This window comes from Pelobates fuscus, chromosome 4, assembly GCF_036172605.1.
Source record: "Pelobates fuscus isolate aPelFus1 chromosome 4, aPelFus1.pri, whole genome shotgun sequence".
NCBI lineage: Eukaryota > Metazoa > Chordata > Amphibia > Anura > Pelobatidae > Pelobates > Pelobates fuscus.
This window is the reverse complement of record NC_086320.1, coordinates 176918996-176940081: the sequence shown is the minus strand read 5'-3', so window position 1 is coordinate 176940081 and position 21086 is coordinate 176918996. Positions and strand designations below refer to the sequence as shown.

Here is a 21086-nt window from a genome sequence, read left to right as displayed (position 1 = left end):
CTTGTTGACATATATAAGTATTGGCATTATGGGAATACCTGCACGCTATTTAATGCCAAAAGCCTACTTTTCGGTCACCGCACAAACAATGACAAAGATAAAAAAAGGTTTACTAAACAGATTGCCGTACTAAGAGAACGATGCTGGTAGGTCAGGTGAAATGGAGGAAAGCAAAAAGCAATCCAAGAGCGCAATTATTTTGTTCAACAAAGCAAATACCTTGGCACTCATGCCATGAAAATGTTGGCTTGTTTTTGGTATGTGCTATGGCAGAGTGCCCTCTCATTAAGACATAGATTATGTCTCAATAGGAGACTTTGAGTTTTAACCCATTCTAGAATGTGGAAGGCTACAATTCAACACAGCATCAAATATTTATAATACAGGAATAATCTTTCTTTAGTAATACATACAATTTTTTTTTTTTACTATTTTCTAAATGGAACAAAACACAAAGACATACAATTACAGGAGAAAGAGTTAAGGCTTAATTTCTCATTCATTCACCCATTGTTGAAACTAATGAAACCCATATGTTTAAACAATATTACAAAACTCCAAAAATTCAGAAAATGTTCCCAGATATTGTTACTGACATATACAAAGAATGTAGGATGGTGCAAGGATTAACACTTTAGTGCCTGGCCGTTCAAAATAATAGAGGGATCATGCACGTGCATATTTATCACGCAGTTGTGGAGTAAAGGGGGATTAACATGACATGGTTTAGTATAATGCTTCTTATCACAGTTCTTGTGTATCCTTACCTTCCATGATTAATCCATTTCCAATAGGCATTGATTGATAAATATTGGTCTATACAGTGCATGAATGCTGGAATAAAAACACTGCTGTAGTATTTTAACTTCAAAGGATAAATAAGGAACTGGACATACTTCTCCCACTGTAGTCAAGGATCATCAGTTTATAGAATTCTATGTCCATCTCCCTAATACAATGTACCTTCACTAAAATAGATCTCAGCTGTTTTACATATAATTGCTATATTTTTAGCATCACTTGTATACCCTAATTCTCCTAACTCAAAACCAAGTAATCCCGTTTCTCCACCCCACAATCCTAACCATAAATCCTCTCATAATAATTCTTGTAACCCTAAACTCCCTAGCTGTAATTTTACTAAACCCCTCAACTGTAACTCTAACCCAAAACTCGATAACCCTAAATCTACTAAGCCTGGATTCCATATACCACTTAACTTTTTAAGCCTTGGACAGGAAGTGCTCGCTGGGTGCAACGAACAGCTTCCTGTCAGACAGGGTAGATGATACAGAATATCCTCTCCCCGCGGTCCACTCACCCACGTTACACAGGGATGATGAGCAGTGAAAAAGAGAAAAAGATACAGAACAGGGTATGTGTGTGTGTGTGTTTGTGTTTGTCAGGGGAAAGAGGGGGCTAGAGGGAGGGAGGGGGGGCCCCATGGATCAGTTTCGCAACGAGGGCCCCATGGGTTGTGTGTACGCCACTGGTTGGAAACAAATACGAAATGTCGACTAAAACTCTGAAACCATTAATAAATGAAAGCGAAAGCAGGATTATGATTGACGCCATTGTTGTAAAAGTTAGACTAAAATAACAACATGCCAATTTGAAGTTTTTTTCAGTATGGCCTTTTTTATGATTTTGGGTGCCAGTAGTCATCTCACTATTTAGTGAATAGACTCCTAGGTAGAACTGGAGAATCAGTGATGGGTTACTCTGATTTTGCTGGTTCTTAATAATAAATAATAGTAACCATTTATTTCAGGAGAAAGATTGGTTACTACAATGTGCATTTAGCTCTGTGCTTTCCATATTATGTTCATGTTAGCACGCTGTCTAATCAGTGGTGTAAGAGTAAACAGCAGGTGTTGCCATGTGAACACTCTGCTGCAGGCTTTTGGCCATCTTAAATATATTATGTAATTCGCTTTCCCCGGAGGGGTGCAGTGTTTTGTGAACTGCATTAATAAAAAGGTTGCCCTGCTAGGATTCAGAACAAGAACTTAACCCTTAGAGGTTTGTCTTTCAAAAACATGACCTGTTTGATCTATAAGCAGAAAGTGTGATTCTACAACACTATATAGATAACAGTTTTCGACAAACCAGGTATTTGGTTTGTTATTTAACACATCCATATAATGCAAACAGAAATTGTTACATGACTCCCGACAACCAAACCTGTTGGTTAATTTCCTTCTCACACCAGGGAGTCCCGGGTACCTATGTCTGCCGGGTCCAATTTTAGTGGCCTCAGACCTTTCAACTGCTTGCATCTGTCAGCTGACCAGCATCGATCACAGTGTAATCAGCTGAAAAACAGGGCTCCATTCATAATTACACTACAGCCAGTAGATGGTGGTCATAGACCACTATCTACTGTGTTAAATAGGAAGCCCATTTTCTAGTTTAGAATTGATTTTAGACAAGGGTTACACATTAGGGGTAGGGTTAGTGGGGTTAAGGTTATGGTTAAGGGTCGATTTGGGATTAAGAGTAGTGTAGGTTTATGCTTAGCTGTAGGGTTAGGGTAAGTGTAGGGTAAGTGTTAAGGTAAGGTAAGAGTCACTGCTGGTTATAGATTAATGCTGTTTTGGGATTAGGGATAGTGTATGGTTAAAAGTAAGGTTAGGATAGGCATACGGTGATAGTTAGTGTAAGCTTTGGGTAAGGGGTATGGTTGGTATAGCAATAGTGTAGGGGTTGGTTTAGGGTGAGCATTAACTATAAAAATGTATTTAGATCCTACAAGCCATTTAACAATCAGGACTGATATATGAATCTATTTTGATTCTTTTCATTATTTGCACCGGATGTGTAAAATGTATTAAGAGTAAAAAAAAATTTTCAAAAATGTTTCCGTTCTTATGACCCAGTTGTAGAACTAATTGGTCGGTAAGTGAGGATGCGCTACCAAGCATGTGCAAGAGAGCAGGTCTACAGTTGGGGGAATCCCCCCAAAACGTACACCAGTTCACTAGCATAGGGAATACCGTGAATCTATGTTCGCGTAAATTTCCTCGAACATAGATTATTAGCTCACTAGCGCAGAGAATCGCTGAAATCTATGTTCGGGGAAAATTCCCTGCACATGGACCAGCTTTCTAATGTCGGGAATCCCAGTGTGAGCTCTTGTAAAACAGGTAGGTTGTAAAGTGAGGACCACCTGTATATTTTAGTGTCCTGTTGGAGTAGAGGTGGTTGTACCTTAGGAACTAGAAGGATACCATAAACAACAAAAGTCAAGAAGATACCAGATTAAGGTGACGAGTGTTGACTTAAAGCTGCACTGTCACCCCACCCAATATGAGTATTTCATAAAGATACAATCTTTGACTGTGTCGGAATTTCCCCGAAATTTCCACATATTTAAAAGATATACTGAGACAAAGTAGGGACTACTTTGTCTCAGTATTTTCCTCTGCCTTACAAAGTTTGTGCTACCATCGTCAAGCTAGTAATTTGCCCCAGACATAACCAGTGACAACTGTAGAGAAATTAAGCAGTCGTGTGCAGGGCCGTCTTTAAGGAGGGACAAAAGGGGCAGCTGCCCCGGGCCCAGTTACTCCTGGGGGCCCTAAGACAGCTGCCCTATGGGCCCCCTGCAGAACCTGAGGTAATCAGGGGCCACAGCCCTTTAATACTGCTCTGGACCTGGCCCCTGTAATACGGGGGTGGCTGAATACATACTCACAGCTAGCCCGCTCACACACTGTCCTGTTAACCCTTTTTTTCTCCGTGGCATGCTGGGAGGAAGTAAGGTCAGATCCTCCCAGTAAGAACAGATCACTTCCTCCTCCGCTGGGGAGGGGGCACACACAACATGGAGGACGCAAGCATTGTGGGGGAGAGGGACTGAGAAAGCTGATGGCAGACTCCCATCAGCCTGGGCCAGCAAGCTCCCACTGGATCCCAGGGAAGCCACCTTTCTGTACCCAAAAGGTAAGGAGACAGGAGGGTGGCTAAATATTTTTCGTTTTTTTTGTTATGCTAATTTATGATATCACTTTTATTCAAGTGTTGGTGTTTGTAATGTAACACACAGGGAATAAGTACATGTTAAAAATCCAAGAAGAACCTGGCAGTTCTATTAAATATAAATGTAAAAAGTATTTATTTTAACATATTATTGCATCAAGTGTTATCGAAGGCTGTACACCATTTTCAAATGTCACTTTTGCCAAATTCTGGACCAGGGTATGTAATAACAGAGTTGAGACATTATATTGGCCAAGGTTGCTGGGAGTTGCTGTCCAAGAGCTGCTAGAAGGCAGAGATTAAAATATGTAAATGTACACATATATGTGTGTGTGTGTGTGTGTGTGTATCTGGCTATGTGTGTCTCTGTCTGTGTTTGTCTGTGTGTCAGTGTTTCTGTGTGTATGTATACCTGTGTATGTGTACTTGTGTGTCAGTGTGTGTGTGTGTGTTTGTGTGTGTGTGTGTGTGTATGTATGTGTCGGTGTGTGTAAGTGTGCATCTGAGTGTGTGGTAATGCATACATCCCAGCATTTTAATGCCAACACAAATACACTCCTATATTCCATCTCTAGCACTGTACACATATACACCCCTGCATTTATACCTTTATGTATGTGTGTATCTGAGTGTGTGTGTACATACCTGGGTCAGTGTGTGTGTGTGTGTGTGTGTGTGTGTGTGTATCTCTGTGTGTGGATGTCTCAGTGTGTGTGTGTATCAAAGTGCTTGTATCTGTTTGTCAAAGGGTGTGTATCTGAGTGTGTGTGTGTGTATGTATGTGTCAGTATGTGTCAAGGTGTGAGCATGTGTCAGTGTGCTTATGTGTGTATCTGCGTGTTAATGTGTATATGTATATGTGTTATAGAAATCACACAACATGCAAACAGACCCCTGCAAACACAAACATTACATACAAGCACACCAGTTTGCTGAAACACCAATACTACACACAAATGTACATATGCATTTAAAACACAACACTACATCCAAACACCCCCCTGCATTCAAAAGCAAACACTACACACAAGTACACCACTGCATTCCAATGGTAACAGTACATACAAATACACCCCTACATGCACACATACACTCTATACAATAACATGCTGACATTCAATTGCACAAACACTGCTCAAAAATACAACCCTGCAAGGATGGTAGATCCCCAGCTGGCATAGCATCGCAGGAGTTGTATGACAGATGGGGATCTCTCTTTTCTTTACTCTTGTGCTACAGGGCAGGCCTGAATATTTTTTTTGCACCAAGGCACTCTCTACATTAGTTTCGCCTCTAGGTTGGGGTGGAGGGAGTGATTGCATGCCCAGGGGGAACAAGCAAATGCTTGCCCAGGGTCCAATCAATATTAAAGACGGCCCTAGTCGTGTGGGATCCTCCACAGACCTTAATGCTGTACTGTGGTACATGCACGAGAGTACAGCTCTGAGAGTCGGCTCTTGGCATCTAAATCACCAGGAGCTAAAGAGGACCAACAGGAAGAGGATGGCGGCTCCAGCGAGCGACAGTCTCAGGTAAGTAACATTCACCTTTGCCGGCCCCTTGCGGCCTTGGGACCCCAGTGGTGATGTCACCATTGGGAGACTTATGCAAAAACCCCAGACAATGATAGATCAGCTTTAAGTGCAATCTCTTGTGGTAATTTGTCAAATTTAAAGGGACACTATAGTCACCAGAACAACTACAGCTTATTGTATCATTCTTTAGTGTATTAGCATGTTATATATTCACAAATGGCTCTCAGACATTGTAGTAAAATAGAACTTCTCTTTACTTCAGTACACACACATAATGACATAACACCAAAGAGACTAAACACAATAGAACAAGTGCATAACTTCACTATGCTGCCATCTACTGGAAGGTGGACTGCATAAACCTCAATACATAACACTCCTCCCCCCTAGACCTCAAAGTCTTTGAGATAACTGGGAGGTTTAATATTTCGTCTTGGGCGCCCCAAAACCGTGTTTGGAACTGCTTCACCTGGACCTTCAGTTGTGCCCATCCCTTCTTCCTGTGCTCTGTCAGATGGACCGCACAGAACTGGTTCTTCAATAACAACTCCTGGAGAACTGAGACCTGTATCATCCAGTGGTTCCACATCATTTGGTATCACAGAAAACCCAGTATGACTGGGACCGGCAGCAGGCACAATCTCATCACTCCGTTCCCGAATCTGATCGACATGCCTTCGTAATATTCTACCATCAGGAATTTGTACTTTGTATGACAAAGGTCCTGTGGCCATAAGTACTTTTGCAGGTATCCATTTAGGCCCAGAAACATAGTTCCTGACATAGACATCACTGTCAGGTGCAAATACTCTGACAGTAGAAGCATTATAGTTCTTATTGAATTGCAATTCTTGCTTCTCTTGTAACTCAGTTGTCAAATCAGGATGTAAACGATCCAAACAAGTTTTAAGACGCCGGTTCATAAGGAGCTCTGCTGGACTACTACCGGTGCTTGAACAAGGTGTCACATGTTGTTGCAGAAGGAAATTTGCAAGTCTACGATTCCAATCTCCTTCAATAATTCTCTTTAATGAGTCTTTGGTAGTCTGAACCATACGCTCAGCTTGACCATTTGATGATGGGTGAAATGGTGCAATAGTAACATGTCGAATAAGATTACTTGCCATGAACATTTTGAATTCTGATGAGGTAAATTGTGTTCCATTATCAGACACAATTGTATCTGGCAACCCATGTGTAGCAAACAACCTCCTTAGAATCTTTATGACTGTGACTGAGGTAGCAGATGTAACTGGAACAACTTCTAACCATTTTGAAAAGGAGTCAACAACTAAAAAAAACATCTGTCCGTGAAAAGGGCCAGCAAAATCTATATGTAAACGGGACCAAGGTGACCTAGTCACTTCCCAAGGATGTACTGAGGCTTTAGGTGGAGCATGACGAGTAGATTGGCATGGTACACAGTTCTTCACCCACTTTTCAATAACTTCATCCATTTTAGGCCACCAAACATAACTTCTGGCTAAAGCTTTCATGCGAACTATTCCAGGATGTCCTTCATGAAGAGCATGCAATACTCGAGCTTGTCCTGCATTTGGAATTACCACTCTGTTTCCCCATAATAGGCACCCTTTATAGGCAGATAGTTCATGTTGGCGCACTACAAATGGTTTGAACTTGTCTTCCACTTTTGATTTTGGCCACCCCCTCCAAACCCAGTTGAGCACACGGGACAGCAAAGGATCCTTGGCAGACATACAAGCAATGTCACTTGCATGTAACGGAGGGTTTGGAATGGATTCCAACATGAGGACCTCAGACATAGGAGGAACAAAGAAGTCAGGAGAAGGCAAAGGTAATCGGCTTAATCCATCAGCATGTGTGATATCCTTGCCAGGACGATACTTGAACTCACAATCATAGGCATTCAGCAAAAGGGACCACCTGAGCATGCGTGGTGAAATTATTTGAGGAGTGGGAGTATTGCTGGTGAACAGACCCAGTAAAGGTTTATGATCTGTTATAATAGTAAACCTCCGCCCATACAAATAGTCATGAAACTTTTTTACACCGGACACAATAGCTAAAGCCTCCTTGTCAATTTGGGCGTAATTCCTCTCTGTAGTAGATAAAGTCCGTGAATAAAATGCAATAGGAGCCTCAACCCCATTTCTCAAAGTGTGGCTCAATACAGCCCCTATGCCATACGGAGAAGCATCGCAGGTGAGGTTGAGCGGTTTTTCCAAATCATAGTGTACAAGCAAACTGTCAGAAGACAACAGTTTTTTAGCAGCGCTGAAAGCGGTAGTATGAACGTCAGTCCACTTCCATGGAGCATCTTTATCTAGTAGACGATGCAGAGGTTCAGCAACAGTGGCTTTATCAGGCAGAAAAGAATGGTAAAAATTAAGCAACCCTAGGAAAGCTTGCAGTTCTTGTTTGTTTGTTGGAACCGGAGCTCTATGGATAGCTTCAACCTTAGAATCAGTTGGATGAATGCCCTGTGCGTCAACTCGGTAACCAAGGAAATCCACGCTGCTTACACCAAAAACACACTTTTCTTTTTTAAGTTTTAGACCAGCATCAAGAAAACGTTGTAAAACAAGTTGTAACTGTGCAGCCAATGACTGTATAGAATCTGCTCCAATAAGAACGTCATCAAAATAAGGCACTACACCTGGAAGTCCAGATAAGAGGTCCTCCATTAAATTCTGGAATATGCCAGGAGCAATGGAAACTCCAAACTGCAAACGTCTTGCTCGGAAAGCTCCTTTGTGTGTTATTATCGTTTGTGCATCAGCAGCCTCATCATCCACAGGTAACTGCTGGTAGGCTTGAGCCATATCCAACTTGGCAAATACTTTTCCTTTTGCCAAAGTAGTAAGAATTTGATTAACAGCTGGAATTTGATAGGGATGCTCTTGCAACGCTTTATTTATTGTACATTTGTAGTCAGCACAGATTCTGACATCCCCATTTGGTTTCATGACCGGAACTATGGGTGTACACCACTTTGGGTGTGTTATGGGTTCAAGTATGCCTTGTTCCACAAGACGTGTAATCTCAGCATCTATTTTTGGTCTGAGAGCTAATGCAATTTTGCGAGGCTTCATACGAATTGGGGGTACTTTTGAATCTAATACAAAATAAACAGGAGGGCCTTTAAACATGCCAAGACCTTCTTCAAAAACTGCACTAAATTTATCAATCACATTCTGTAGAATATCTGTGGATACATTATTAACTCCAGTTAATGAAATTCCTAAGGGTTCAAACCACTCTCTACCTAGCAAACTTGCTCTTTGTCCCTTAGTAATTATTAAACGTAAATGTCCTCTGAATTTACCATATTTTACTGGTATAAAACAAACCCCTTTAACATCCACAGCCTGTTTGTTGTAGTCCACGAGATGAATATCACAAGGTACTATTGAAGGAGAATTATGAGGCCATAACAATGTAAATGTCTCTTCTGAAATCAAAGAATATGCGCACCCAGAATCTACTTCCATTTTGCACGGAACATCTTGAAGCACAATTTCAGTGTAAATCTTCAGTCCTGATGGTGAATTTTCCACTTTATTCACATAGTCATTTGAGTAAACACCTGCAGTCATTTCACTATCTGAAACGGTTTGTGGAGTATTAAAAGAGTGCGCTGTGGTTTGTATTTTATTCACTTTCTTATATTTGGTCTGAATTCCACTGGCTTGACTTTGGCAAACTGTCTGTATGTGACCTGTACGTTTACATGTGTGGCAAACTGCATTTCGAAAACGACATGTATTACGCCTGTGTTTTCCACCACAACTATAACAAGTTCCTTTAAATGGAGCTGTGACATCAGTATGTGGTGAACAGTGTTTTGATTTAACATCAGTCTTCTTCACTAGATTTACTTCAGGTGAGTTATCTTTGCTGGAGGATTGTATCTCTTTTGAATGGACATATGCAGCCTCATTTGCGAGCGCTTCCTCTTGTGCAATAATAAAAGTTTAATTCTGTCTTGCAAGCAGTCTCCTCTGCAGTGCTTCATCTTGCACCCCACACACAAGCCTGTCCCTTAACAAGGATTCTAAGCTGGTACCAAAATTGCAATTTTCAGACAGCCTGCGCAGTTCTGCAATGTATGCTGCAATGCTTTCACCTGGTTTCTGATTTCTTCTATTGAAATGGAAACGCCTCACTGTTTCAGATGGGGTGGGTGCTAAATGATGTTTTAACAGTGCCAGTATTTCTTCAAATGAGTAGTCTTGTGGTTTAGCAGGAGATATCAGTGAGCGGACAGTATCAAATGTTTTGGACCCAATAACACTCAGTAACACAGCTCTCTTATGAATAGCATCCACCACCTTATTAGCTTCCAGGAAAAACACTAACCTGTCAGCATATGAGTCCCATGAGGCTGGATTAGCCAGATCAAATTCCTCCATGTGTCCCAGAGAAGCCATGCTGGAAATATTTGTAGATAAAAGAATTCCAAAAAAAGTTTTACTTCCTCACTCAGGCTGATTTCATTTCCTTTATATATATTCTGCAGTGTCCATTTATTGGAATCCCATCCTCGTCGCCAGTTTAGTGTATTAGCATGTTATATATTCACAAATGGCTCTCAGACATTGTAGTAAAATAGAACTTCTCTTTACTTCAGTACACACACATAATGACATAACACCAAAGAGACTAAACACAATAGAACAAGTGCATAACTTCACTATGCTGCCATCTACTGGAAGGTGGACTGCATAAACCTCAATACATAACACATTCCCTTCAGTTTTTTTGCAGTAAACACTTAGAAAATGCAGTGTTTACATTACAGCCTAGTGATTACTCCACTGGTCACTCCTCAGATGGCTGCTAGAGGTGGTTCCTGGGGCAGTGCTGCACACTGTGCAGTACTGCCATTCAGTGTCTCGACCCTCTGCATGCAGACACTAAACTTTCCTTGTAGAGCTGCATTGATTCAATTCATCTCTATGAGGAGATGCTGATTGGCCAGGGCTGTGTTTGACTCAAAAACTGGAATGATTTGCATTGCAGAACTAAGTGGGGCAGGCTCGCTGCACCCAGGCCACTTCAATAAGCTTAAGTGGTCTGGGTGCCTATAGTGTCCCTTTAAATAACATGACAATGCATTACAATATTGAACATTTTATTATTTGCGGCTTTAAAACATTATGAGTAAAAATAAAAGAATTGTTTAATGCATGCAGTTTAACAATATGTTTAAAAAGCAAAAAAGTTAAGTCTAGACTAACTGTTATACCAGCATAACATTGCATCCCGGGCTTATTTGCAATGGAAACCTCTGGTTACAGAGTAGGCATTGTTCAGTTATAATAGATTCCAGATTTATCCAGCTCTATTAAAATGGAATAGGCATACAGGTGTTCAGGATGCTTCTGCTGTTGTACAGGTCATCTTTATATTTGTCCTGATTTCAAAACCCATCCAGCATACGGGAGAGCATTAAAATCCAGCTGCTTCATCCTTAGAGAAAATATAGTATGGCCTTCCAGAAATATCCAGAAAAAAAACACAGAAATACAGAATATGTTGGAGATTCCAAACAAGTTGAGCCTTGTCATCTTCCCGCAGAGGAAGGGAGAACATAAAGATTGGAGTTATATTCCGTAACCATCTAAAAATTACATTTACAGGAGACATTGCCATTAGTATAATTTATTGTTGTTTGGGTCAGTAGCATAACAAAGTGCGGTGAATTAAACATTAGGAATTTACTGAGCGGAGGTCAGCTGAGGTGTTCCGTAAAACATGCCTTGCTTGTCCTAGAGTATCCCAGGGTTACAGCTTTAAGGCTGCTCTTTCTGTGAATTTTGTTGCCTTGTTAAAGCAAGCCGCTTTTTGTCAGTTAAACTGACAGCAGAGATTTAACAAAAATATATTCTGGTGTTAGAGACTGTGTTGCACAAGAAAACACCCTTGTCACTGATGAAAGACTTAATGCCTGCCAGCAACTTTTTTTCTTCAACGAATTTCCTCTACAACTGCCAAAAATGAGAATTTATTTAAAATTATCCCCATTCTTTTTTCATCCTTCCTGTTCATTGCTATCCCCTAATTGATGTCTGTCTCACTAACAGCCTAGGATTTCTACTCTGAGGCCTCTATTCGCTGAACAGTGAATTGTGGCAAATTGTAGAAATTTAAAACGTGAGAAAAAATGATTAATTAAAGGGTGTCCCCCCCCCACACACACACTTCTGCCTACTCAATTTGTAGTAAAACCTGAAATAAAAAGTTTTTTCCTAACCTGGAATCCAGCATTGGGCAAAACTCTTCAGCTCCCCCTCCCGACGTCACTGGAGCAACTCAGCATCTTCTCATGGGGAAGCCTGTGATTGGACCAATAGCTGGTTTGAAGCACACGCTTGCGCCCCAGGCTGTCAAGGGGAGGATGTTATTTGTTTAATGATTTTAAAATGACCAATGCTGCAAGAGGGAGGGCAATATGGGAAGGATTGTGGGAGGAGAGTGCTAGCTGATAACATATGTAATTTATGCACAGAATTGCCATTAGCATCTGCAGAAAACTGCATGAGCACTTTACATTCACAGCTTTTGCAATAAAATTATGTTAAGAACATTTGAATCTCAGTTCCAATAAACACATATAAAAAATATCACTAATGTCTAGGCATGGGCAGGTGGCATAGCACTGGTGTCTCCTGCTTTGTAGCAATGATGTCCTGTATATTTGTAAACTACACCTCCTTTTGTGAGGCAACTTTAAAGCTGTTCTACAGAGTGCTAGGCAAAGAATGTTCTTAGTGGTCCATCGCTTCATCTTCTACTGTCTCCGTCTTATTACTGCTAGTTCACATACTTTTACTGGCTTATCATAGACATTTAAAAAGGGGAACCAGGGCAGTACCATTTTTATATTACCACACATATAATTCTTAAAAATGGATATATATTCTAAAATTGTTTTATGATTATGTTGTATGAGAGATCATCTAACTGTCTGTCTATCTCAGATAGACACATATTGTTAATTTGTATACAACAATATTGTTTCAATACCATTATTCCTCCAATTTGAAATATTTAGGTACACAATTATTCATAATAATGGAATGTGTGCTTCCCATATTATTCCAGATCAGACTGAAGTGAATGATTTTATTTGAACTAAGTTTTATCCATGCAATGTGTGCTGATAACACGGTGACTGGAAAACCAAGAAGAAATCCCTTGTTATGAACAGAGAGGTTATTTAGTTGATAAAAGGTTGCCTCAATATCACAATTTTCCTAGATCAAGCTGTTGTTTTTCCTGAATAAACCCAGAGATGAATGCAGATAAACACCTTAATCATTAATGCTGTGTAATGCCAACTAGTTAAGCACTAGGAAAAAAAGGCTGATCCACTCCATTAGTGCAGCCGAAAACACCATCTGGTTTGTTGTCTCAGTGAGAAATATCCCAGCCTTTCTTAAAGAGGCAATGAAGAATAACGCAGAGTAGAACTAGGACAACAGTAGAACTATATTAATAAATACTTAAACACAGAAAATCTCATCAAAAATAGAAAAGGCCAGCTTACTTTATTACCAGAAAAGTAGACGTTAATGTATATGTTTTCACTTGCATACTTTACTTATTGCATTGGAAATGTTTAGGAAACATGCATAAAATAACTCCTTTTATGGCCAGAGTGACGAAGGGGAAAATTTGGACTTCACTTGTCCACTTGTACTTGAAAGTTAGTTGTGGGCTACACACCACAGTCAATGTCTGGCGGTGTGTTCATCACCATACTTTATAACAGGCTTGCACTGTGCACTGCACTCTATGACTGTTTGTGAACTGAGCACCATACATGATGGCTGGTTGTGCACTGAGCACCATACATGAAGGCTGGCTGTGCACACTCGCTGGCTGTGCACAGGGCCGGACTGGGAATTAAAAGCAGCCCTGGAAAAAAATATTTACCAGCCCCATAATGCATCGCGCCAGCATAGTGTGCTCCCCCCTCTGTCTCTTTCTCCCTCCTTTCCCTGTGGCACTCTCCCTCCCCTCTGTCTCTCTATTCTCCCCCCTCTGTCTCTTTCTCCCTCCTTTCCCTGTGGCACTCTCCCTCCCCCTCTGTCTCTCTATTCTCCCCCCTCTGTCTCTTTCTCCCTCCTTTCCCTATAGCACTCTCCCTCCCCCTCTGTCTCTCTATTCTTCCCCCTCTGTCTCTTTCTCCCTCCTTTCCCTATGGCACTCTCCCCCCCTCTCTCTATTCCCCCCCTCTGTCTCTTTCTCCCTCCTTTCCCTATGGCACTCTCCCCCCCCCTCTCTCTATTCCCCCCCTCTGTCTCTTTCTCCCTCCTTTCCCTATGGCACTCTCCCTCCCCCTCTGTCTCTCTATTCTCCCCCCTCTGTCTCTTTCTCCCTCCCCCTCTGTCTCTCTATTCTCCCCCCTCTGCCTCTTTCTCCCTCCCACTCTGTCTCTCTATTCTCCCCCCTCTGCCTCTTTCTCTCTATTCTCCCCACTCTGTCTCTTTCTCCCTCCTTTCCCTGTGGCACTCTCCCCCCCTCTGTCTCTCTATTCTCCCCCTATGTCTCTTTCTCCCTCCTTTCCCTATAGCACTCTCCCTCCCCCTCTGTCTCTCTATTCTCCCCCTCTGTCTCTTTCTCCCTCCTTTCCCTATGGCACTCTCCCTCCCCCTCTGTCTCTCTATTCTCCCCCCTTTGTCTCTCTATTCTCCCCCCTCTGTCTCTCTATTCTCCCCCGCTGTCTCTCTATTCTCCCCCCTCTGTCTCTCTATTCTCCCCCCTCTGTCTCTCTATTCTCCCCCCTTTGTTTCTCTATTCTCCCCCCTCTGTCTCTCTATTCCCCCCCTCTGTCTCTTTCTCCCTCCTTTCCCTATGGCACTCTCCCTCCCCCTCTGTCTCTCTATTCTCCCCCCTCTGTCTCTTTCTCCCTCCCCCTCTGTCTCTCTATTCTCCCCCCTCTGCCTCTTTCTCCCTCCCACTCTGTCTCTCTATTCTCCCCCCTCTGCCTCTTTCTCTCTATTCTCCCCACTCTGTCTCTTTCTCCCTCCTTTCCCTGTGGCACTCTCCCTCCCCCTCTGTCTCTCTATTCTCCCCCTATGTCTCTTTCTCCCTCCTTTCCCTATAGCACTCTCCCTCCCCCTCTGTCTCTCTATTCTCCCCCTCTGTCTCTTTCTCCCTCCTTTCCCTATGGCACTCTCCCTCCCCCTCTGTCTCTCTATTCTCCCCCCTTTGTCTCTCTATTCTCCCCCCTTTGTCTCTCTATTCTCCCCCCTCTGTCTCTCTATTCTCCCCCGCTGTCTCTCTATTCTCCCCCCTCTGTCTCTCTATTCTCCCCCCTTTGTTTCTCTATTCTCCCCCCTCTGTCTCTCTATTCTCCCCCCTCTGTCTCTCTATTCTCCCCCCTCTGTCTCTTTCTTCCCTGAACCCTCTACCTTTCTCCCCCCCACCCACCTGAGCAGGGCTGGTGGAAGGATTTTTCCGACCTAGGCAAAAAAACAATTTGCCCCCCCCCCCCTCTATGTTGTGACGTAACAACCATATGACTCACCCATCTCAGCTTATTTGCCCAGATTACAGTAAAGCCACTACATGCTGCACATAGGGATGTGCACTGTATTTCAGTAGGATGTGTACCCGAAATTATTCCCCTATGTTATTCTTTTAATATTATGTAATGTGAATATTTATTAAAATGTTGAGTGGATGTGTGGTGTGGGTGTGCGTCTTGTGTAGGGTGGCTGTAAGTGTAGTAGCTATGTGTTAGGTGTATGTTGTGGCTTTCTGTGCGTGATGTATAAGGCTGGCTCTGTTTATAGTTGTGCGTGATGTGCGTGGCTGCATGTGGGTAGATGTGAGTGGTATCTTTACGTGTAGCTGTGTGAGTAGCCATGAGTGAAAAGTTTGGGCCACTGTGAGTGATATGTGTGGCAATGTGTGAGGTGTAGGAAAAACATGTAAAAAGTAGAGGAATTTCCATTTAGCATAAGATGGGAAGGGAGAATCAGGGTTAGCTCTAATTGTATTGGGGGTTTGCTGTTGATTGGGATCTCAGGCAGTCCATGGGGGTTAGGGGCTGTAATGGATATAAGGAGCAGTAGGGGTGGGTCAAGACCTGTAGTGTAAGTGTCAGGGGCAGTATTGGTTGATCAGAGGCAATAGTGGGGTGGGGTGTTTTGAGCTGTAATCGTGGTTAGGTGCTGTAGTGGTTGCTTAGGGGCAAGAGTGTTGTTAGGACCTGTAATGGGGGCTGGGGGCTGTAGTGGGTTTACAAATTTGTGGGGGGGGGGGGGGGGGGAATTAGGGGCAATAATGGGGATTAGAATCAGGAAAGAGAGAGCCCTGGACTGTGGCTCTGCCTAAATGAAATGTTCAGCTTTAGGCAGAGCCACAGTCCAGGGCTCTCTCTTTCCTGTGAGTATGTCATCTCTTACTTTGTCACTATCACTCCACTTCCTTCTCTTATCACCCCCTAGCTGGTACCTCTACCTCAATTTACTATTTATTAACCTCTTTCTCCTCAATCCCCCGTTATTTCTGCTCTAACTTACCTCTTTCTGGTGTGTGGTCACTCTCTCCTCCAGCCCCCGAGCAGCATGCCTCTGCAGTCATCTTTCCTCCTGCAGACAGCTCCTCCGTGCAGTGTTTACCAAGTGCTGGGAGGGTGCCCACAGCATGTGAGTAGAAGGAGGAGGGGACATGTTGTTACTCCCTATCCCCTCCTCTTATTCAGGACCGAGCACTCCTCCCAGCACACAGACAGCAAGACCTGGTAGGGAGACTTCTAGTGCTGCCAGGTCTTGCTCTATTAAGGGAAAGTGAGGGGGCGGCCGACACCTCGCCCGGTCAGGGAAATCTTTTTATCTTCCTGCCGGCTTGTTCAGCAGCAGGCTCTCCTCTGCGGCGCCCCCAGGGAGCTGGTGGCCTAATGAAAGCGCCGGCCCTGCACCTGAGAGGAGTCAGGGGGGGCAGCCACGTTCCATGCTGCAGCCTATCTGTACCATGCTCCCTCGCGGTTCCTGTGCTGGGAATTTTGGGAACCTCGAGGGAGCATGGTAGAGAGACATGCTCCTCCCTCCTACTTCAGCCCCCAGCATTAGTGACAGGAGTGCCGCCGGACCGGCAAGGCTGCCACCCGGTCCGGCGGCTCCAGTGTGGAATGGTATGCGGCTGCCGGCCGGCCCCCTCAGAGTGTGTGCCACCGGACCGGCCACCCGGTGGCACATACATTCCCAGCGCAGCCCCCAGGTGCCGCGGCCCACCGGGAAATTTCCCGGTATCCCGGTGGGCCAGTCCGGCCCTGGCTGTGCACTGAGCAATGAACTCGATGGTTGATTGTGCACTGAGCAATGAACTTGATGGTTGATTGTGCACTGAGCAATGAACTCGATGGTTGATTGTGCACTGAGCAATGAACTCGATGGTTGATTGTGCACTGAGCAATGAACTCAATGGTTGATTGTGCACTGAGCAATGAACTCGATGGTTGATTGTGCACTGAGCAATGAACTCGATGGTTGATTGTGCACTGAGCAATGAACTCGATGGTTGATTGTGCACTGAGCGATGAACTTTATGGTTGGCTGTGCACTGAGCAATGAACTCAATGGCTGGCTGTGCACTGAGCAATGAACTCGATGGTTGATTGTGCACTAAGCAATGAACTCAATGGTTGATTGTGCACTGAGCAATGAACTTGATGGTTGATTGTGCACTGAGCAATGAACTTGATGGTTGATTGTGCACTGAGCAATGAACTCAATGGTTGATTGTGCACTGAGCAGTGAACTTGATGGTTGCTTGTGCACTGAGTAATGAACTCGATGGTTGCTTGTGCACATCACACTCGATGGCTGGCTGTGCACTGAGCAATGATTTCAATGGTTCTTTTGAGCACTGAGCAATGAACTTAATGGTTGTGCACTCTGAAATGAACTCAATGACTGGCTGTGAACTGAGCAATGAACTCAATGGCTGGCTGTGCACTGAGCAATTAACTCAATGACTGGCTGTGCACTGAGCAATGAACCCGATAGTTGTTTGTGCACTGAGCAATGAACTTGATGGTTTTTGTGCACTGAGCAATAAACTCGATGGTTGTTTGTGCAGTGAGCAATGAACTCGATGATTGGTTGTGCACTGGGCAATAAACTCAATGGTTGGTTGTGCACTGGGCAATAAACTCAATGGTTAGTTGTGCACTGCACACCATACTCGGCGGCTGATTACGGCAACGCATGCTCATAGTATAGCTGTTGATTAACTAGATTCTGTTAGATAGGTACGTTTATCTCTTTTGACTAAATAACATAACCATTGATTTTATTGGAAAAATACTATTCAATTAAAAGTGTGATACCGATTTCATCTTACATGGGAAATCTAGAGATTTGTCCTAATTGCTCAGATTTGCCAGAGTATTGTATTACCCTACAGAAGAGACTTGTGGAATGTAATATTGCCTCATATACAAATGAATAATGAGTTATTAATTATTAATTACTTCAATTTGCATACTTCTCTTTCTTTACTTGTAGTTAAGAAATCATAGATATTATGGATTATAAATTAACATGTGAATTAAATCATTTGAGCACAGTAATTGTAGGAAGAGTCCAAGCTATAGTCTACATTGGATGAGATCTAAGAAAATGAATAAAATATATTTTTGCTTTGATTATAAAAAAAACAGAGCTTCAGGCATTGCTCATTATATTTCATTATGTTTAGGGGACTGTGTGTGATGCAGAAAGACAAAACTGTGCTTTAGAAGTACCATCCTATTTGCTGTCCTCTTTTCTTGTAAAATTAGTTTTTTAAGAGTTTGCTCACTTTAAGATTGTGTTGAATGTGTCAGAATTACATTTAGAGGCAATTATGCAGTGATTTGGCAATATCTTTTTTTTTTTCTTCCTTTCATTTCTCAAAAAACAACAAATTGTAGAAAGAAATCACATGTCCTTGCAATTCACGTTTTACTTACATATAAATCAATTCAAGGGCACATTTTAGTTAGATTGTAATATTTTTTCAAAAATCTGAGCTATGCATCCAGCAGATTATGAAGGATTAAATCTGCCATTTGTCACTTGCCAATTTGTGTCCCATGTAAACAAATGTATTGTTTAAACCTCAACCTCAGAATTTTCAGACTTGTTCTTAGCAATGAGAACACTTTGTTGTTTTAGAATATATACAGTGGTGTATTTTGGATTTGTGCTGCCCTAGGCACAACTAAATTCGGGCACCACCAAAATCTAAATTTGCCCCTCCCCCCAATTTGTGTCAAGGGCATTTTTTTGACTGACATACACATGCCCTCATTGATACATGCACTGATATACACTCACTGAGTCATTGGCACACACTGTTTAACCAACACACACTTTCACTGACTGACACACCCACTCACTGACGGGCACACACTCTCAGATACACATAAAATGACATACACACACTGACACACACTCACTGGCACACCCATTCACACTCACAGACACATACTGACAGCTACACCCACTCACTCACTCACAGTAAGGTGGACAGCCCCAGAACACGAGGCAAACAAGGCATTTGTCTGGGAGCTTTGGGTGGCATTTTTGGCGCCCCCCCTGAAAGTGCCGCCCTAGGCAAATGCCTTGTTTGCCTTGTGGTAAATACATCCCTGAATATATACAGGAATGCCAGTTGAACAACTATGTTCAAAATAATTGGGTTTGATTTTATTATGTCCCTTCATCTTTATCTGTGTTTTTACTCATATAAAATGTGAATAAACTCATCACTCTTTCTCTATATCTTTTTCAAAACCGATAGGTGGTCTGACTCGTATTCCAACCTAAGTAATGTTAGATGTAGTATTACAACACCTGGGGATTTGCTATTTGTCCATTGATATAAATGATGTATTTAATTTGAATTTATGATTTAAGTTGTTTTTAAATAATTATTCCAGCAATTTTTAACTCAAATCTAAACACAGACAGCCACTGAATACACATATTTTTTAATTTCCAGGTATTGAAATCTGCATTTATTTATATATTTTACTTTTGTTGGGTAGCATACATTATATGTTATATCTCATTCTGTATAAAGGAGCGCACATTTCTTGATAAATAAAGCTGCATTCATAAGAAATAAAGAGGCAGATGTCACAATTCTTCATGGTACATTTTGGTTTAGGGTCTTATAAGGCACCACATATTAAAAGAAATGGTGATACTGAGTCTGGCCTTCAGTAGTAGACAATACAAAATGCTTATATAAATGTTAATATAAAATGCTGATTATAGATTCCCTTATATGATAATACGTCATATAATATAAATATTTATTCAGTTTTGTTCAATATTTGAGATTGATTAATATTGAATGTTCCTTTAAAAAGATCAGAGCTACTCAATGTATTAGGCGAGTGCATACAAAATATTATAACCCTTTATTTCATTGGTGGAAATACAATTTTAATCGGTTTATATAGCATGGTATTAAAACAGAATACCCATCTTTTGTCGTTATTGTTCTCCTCCAACGGGGATTATTCAGACAATCTATATAGTGACAGAAGGCCTAGCTGTAATCTTGTACATTTGCTGACAATCCTACATAACCCACAGTGTAATTTAGATATAAATACTGTATTTTGTGAGCTGTGTCTTACAGATAAGATTAGTCTCATGCCAATGTCAACTCAATCATCGTATACTAGGGCTGGGTCCAAGTCAAGAACTGCTTATGGGTGCTGGGATCTGTATTGTTTTTACTGATACTAGAATGACCAGTAACAACTGCTAAATCAAACTGTATCTTTAATTTATCTAATAATGTATTTTGTCTTCTTTCAGTGTATGGACCTGTTCCCCATACCCTCTCTAAGGAATGGATAGAGGTTCAGTCCAAAAGAATGATTGACATGAGAATTAATCCTGTTACTGGCTTCTCATCCAATTGGGACTATGAGAATAATCAGTGGAAGAAGTAACCTGTAACCTACCACTGAGACAAAACCTAATCAATAAAGAAAATGGATTTAATCATAACAGCATATTATTTGAATGTATCATGTGCATACTTATTAAAAAAAAAAAGAATACTATTCATGCCGTTGATTACTGTGTAGTGCGGACCTAACATTAGCGATACTAATATTGTTTTGTATTTTTAATACTGTACTCATAAAGGATAAAACACATTAAACATTTACTTTTGTTACCATACCCATGATCTCTGCACAGTGTAGGTAGCCCACAGATCCGACAGTTTAGCAATTGTTGGCTAAAATCCAGGGCCGGATTAAGAGCACATTGGGCCTGGTGCTGACAATTATGATAGGCCTAATTACAGAATCTTATCGACCAAAAACACTAAAACAGTCATACCTCCCAAGCGTCATGTATCTAATGGAGATGGTGTTGGAGGGAAACTCATAGGATGCAGCTATAAGAAAACACATACTCTATGCTAATCTCTCTCGAATTTATGCTTTCATCTGTTAAGTAAATCCATAACCCCTAACAGCAGTGTCCAGTGAAGCAGGAAGTCAATGGGTGGGGTAAAAGGGTTGGGCCCCTGGTGCAAATCACGTGACCAGACCTGCCA

General features: G+C 42.0%; 1 protein-coding gene across 1 annotated transcript in view; it reads left to right on the top strand.

Moving 5' to 3' along the window:
* Positions 1 to 20578, top strand: part of LOC134607955 (cytochrome c oxidase subunit 4 isoform 1, mitochondrial-like) — an 83608-nt gene extending 63030 nt beyond the window's left edge. Inside the window, exon 5 of the mRNA XM_063450556.1 lies at positions 20333 to 20578. Coding sequence (XP_063306626.1) covers positions 20333 to 20469 — 137 coding nt within the window. The 3' untranslated portion in view covers positions 20470 to 20578. The remainder of the gene's footprint in view (positions 1 to 20332) is intronic.
* The last annotated feature ends 508 nt before the right edge of the window (positions 20579 to 21086 follow it).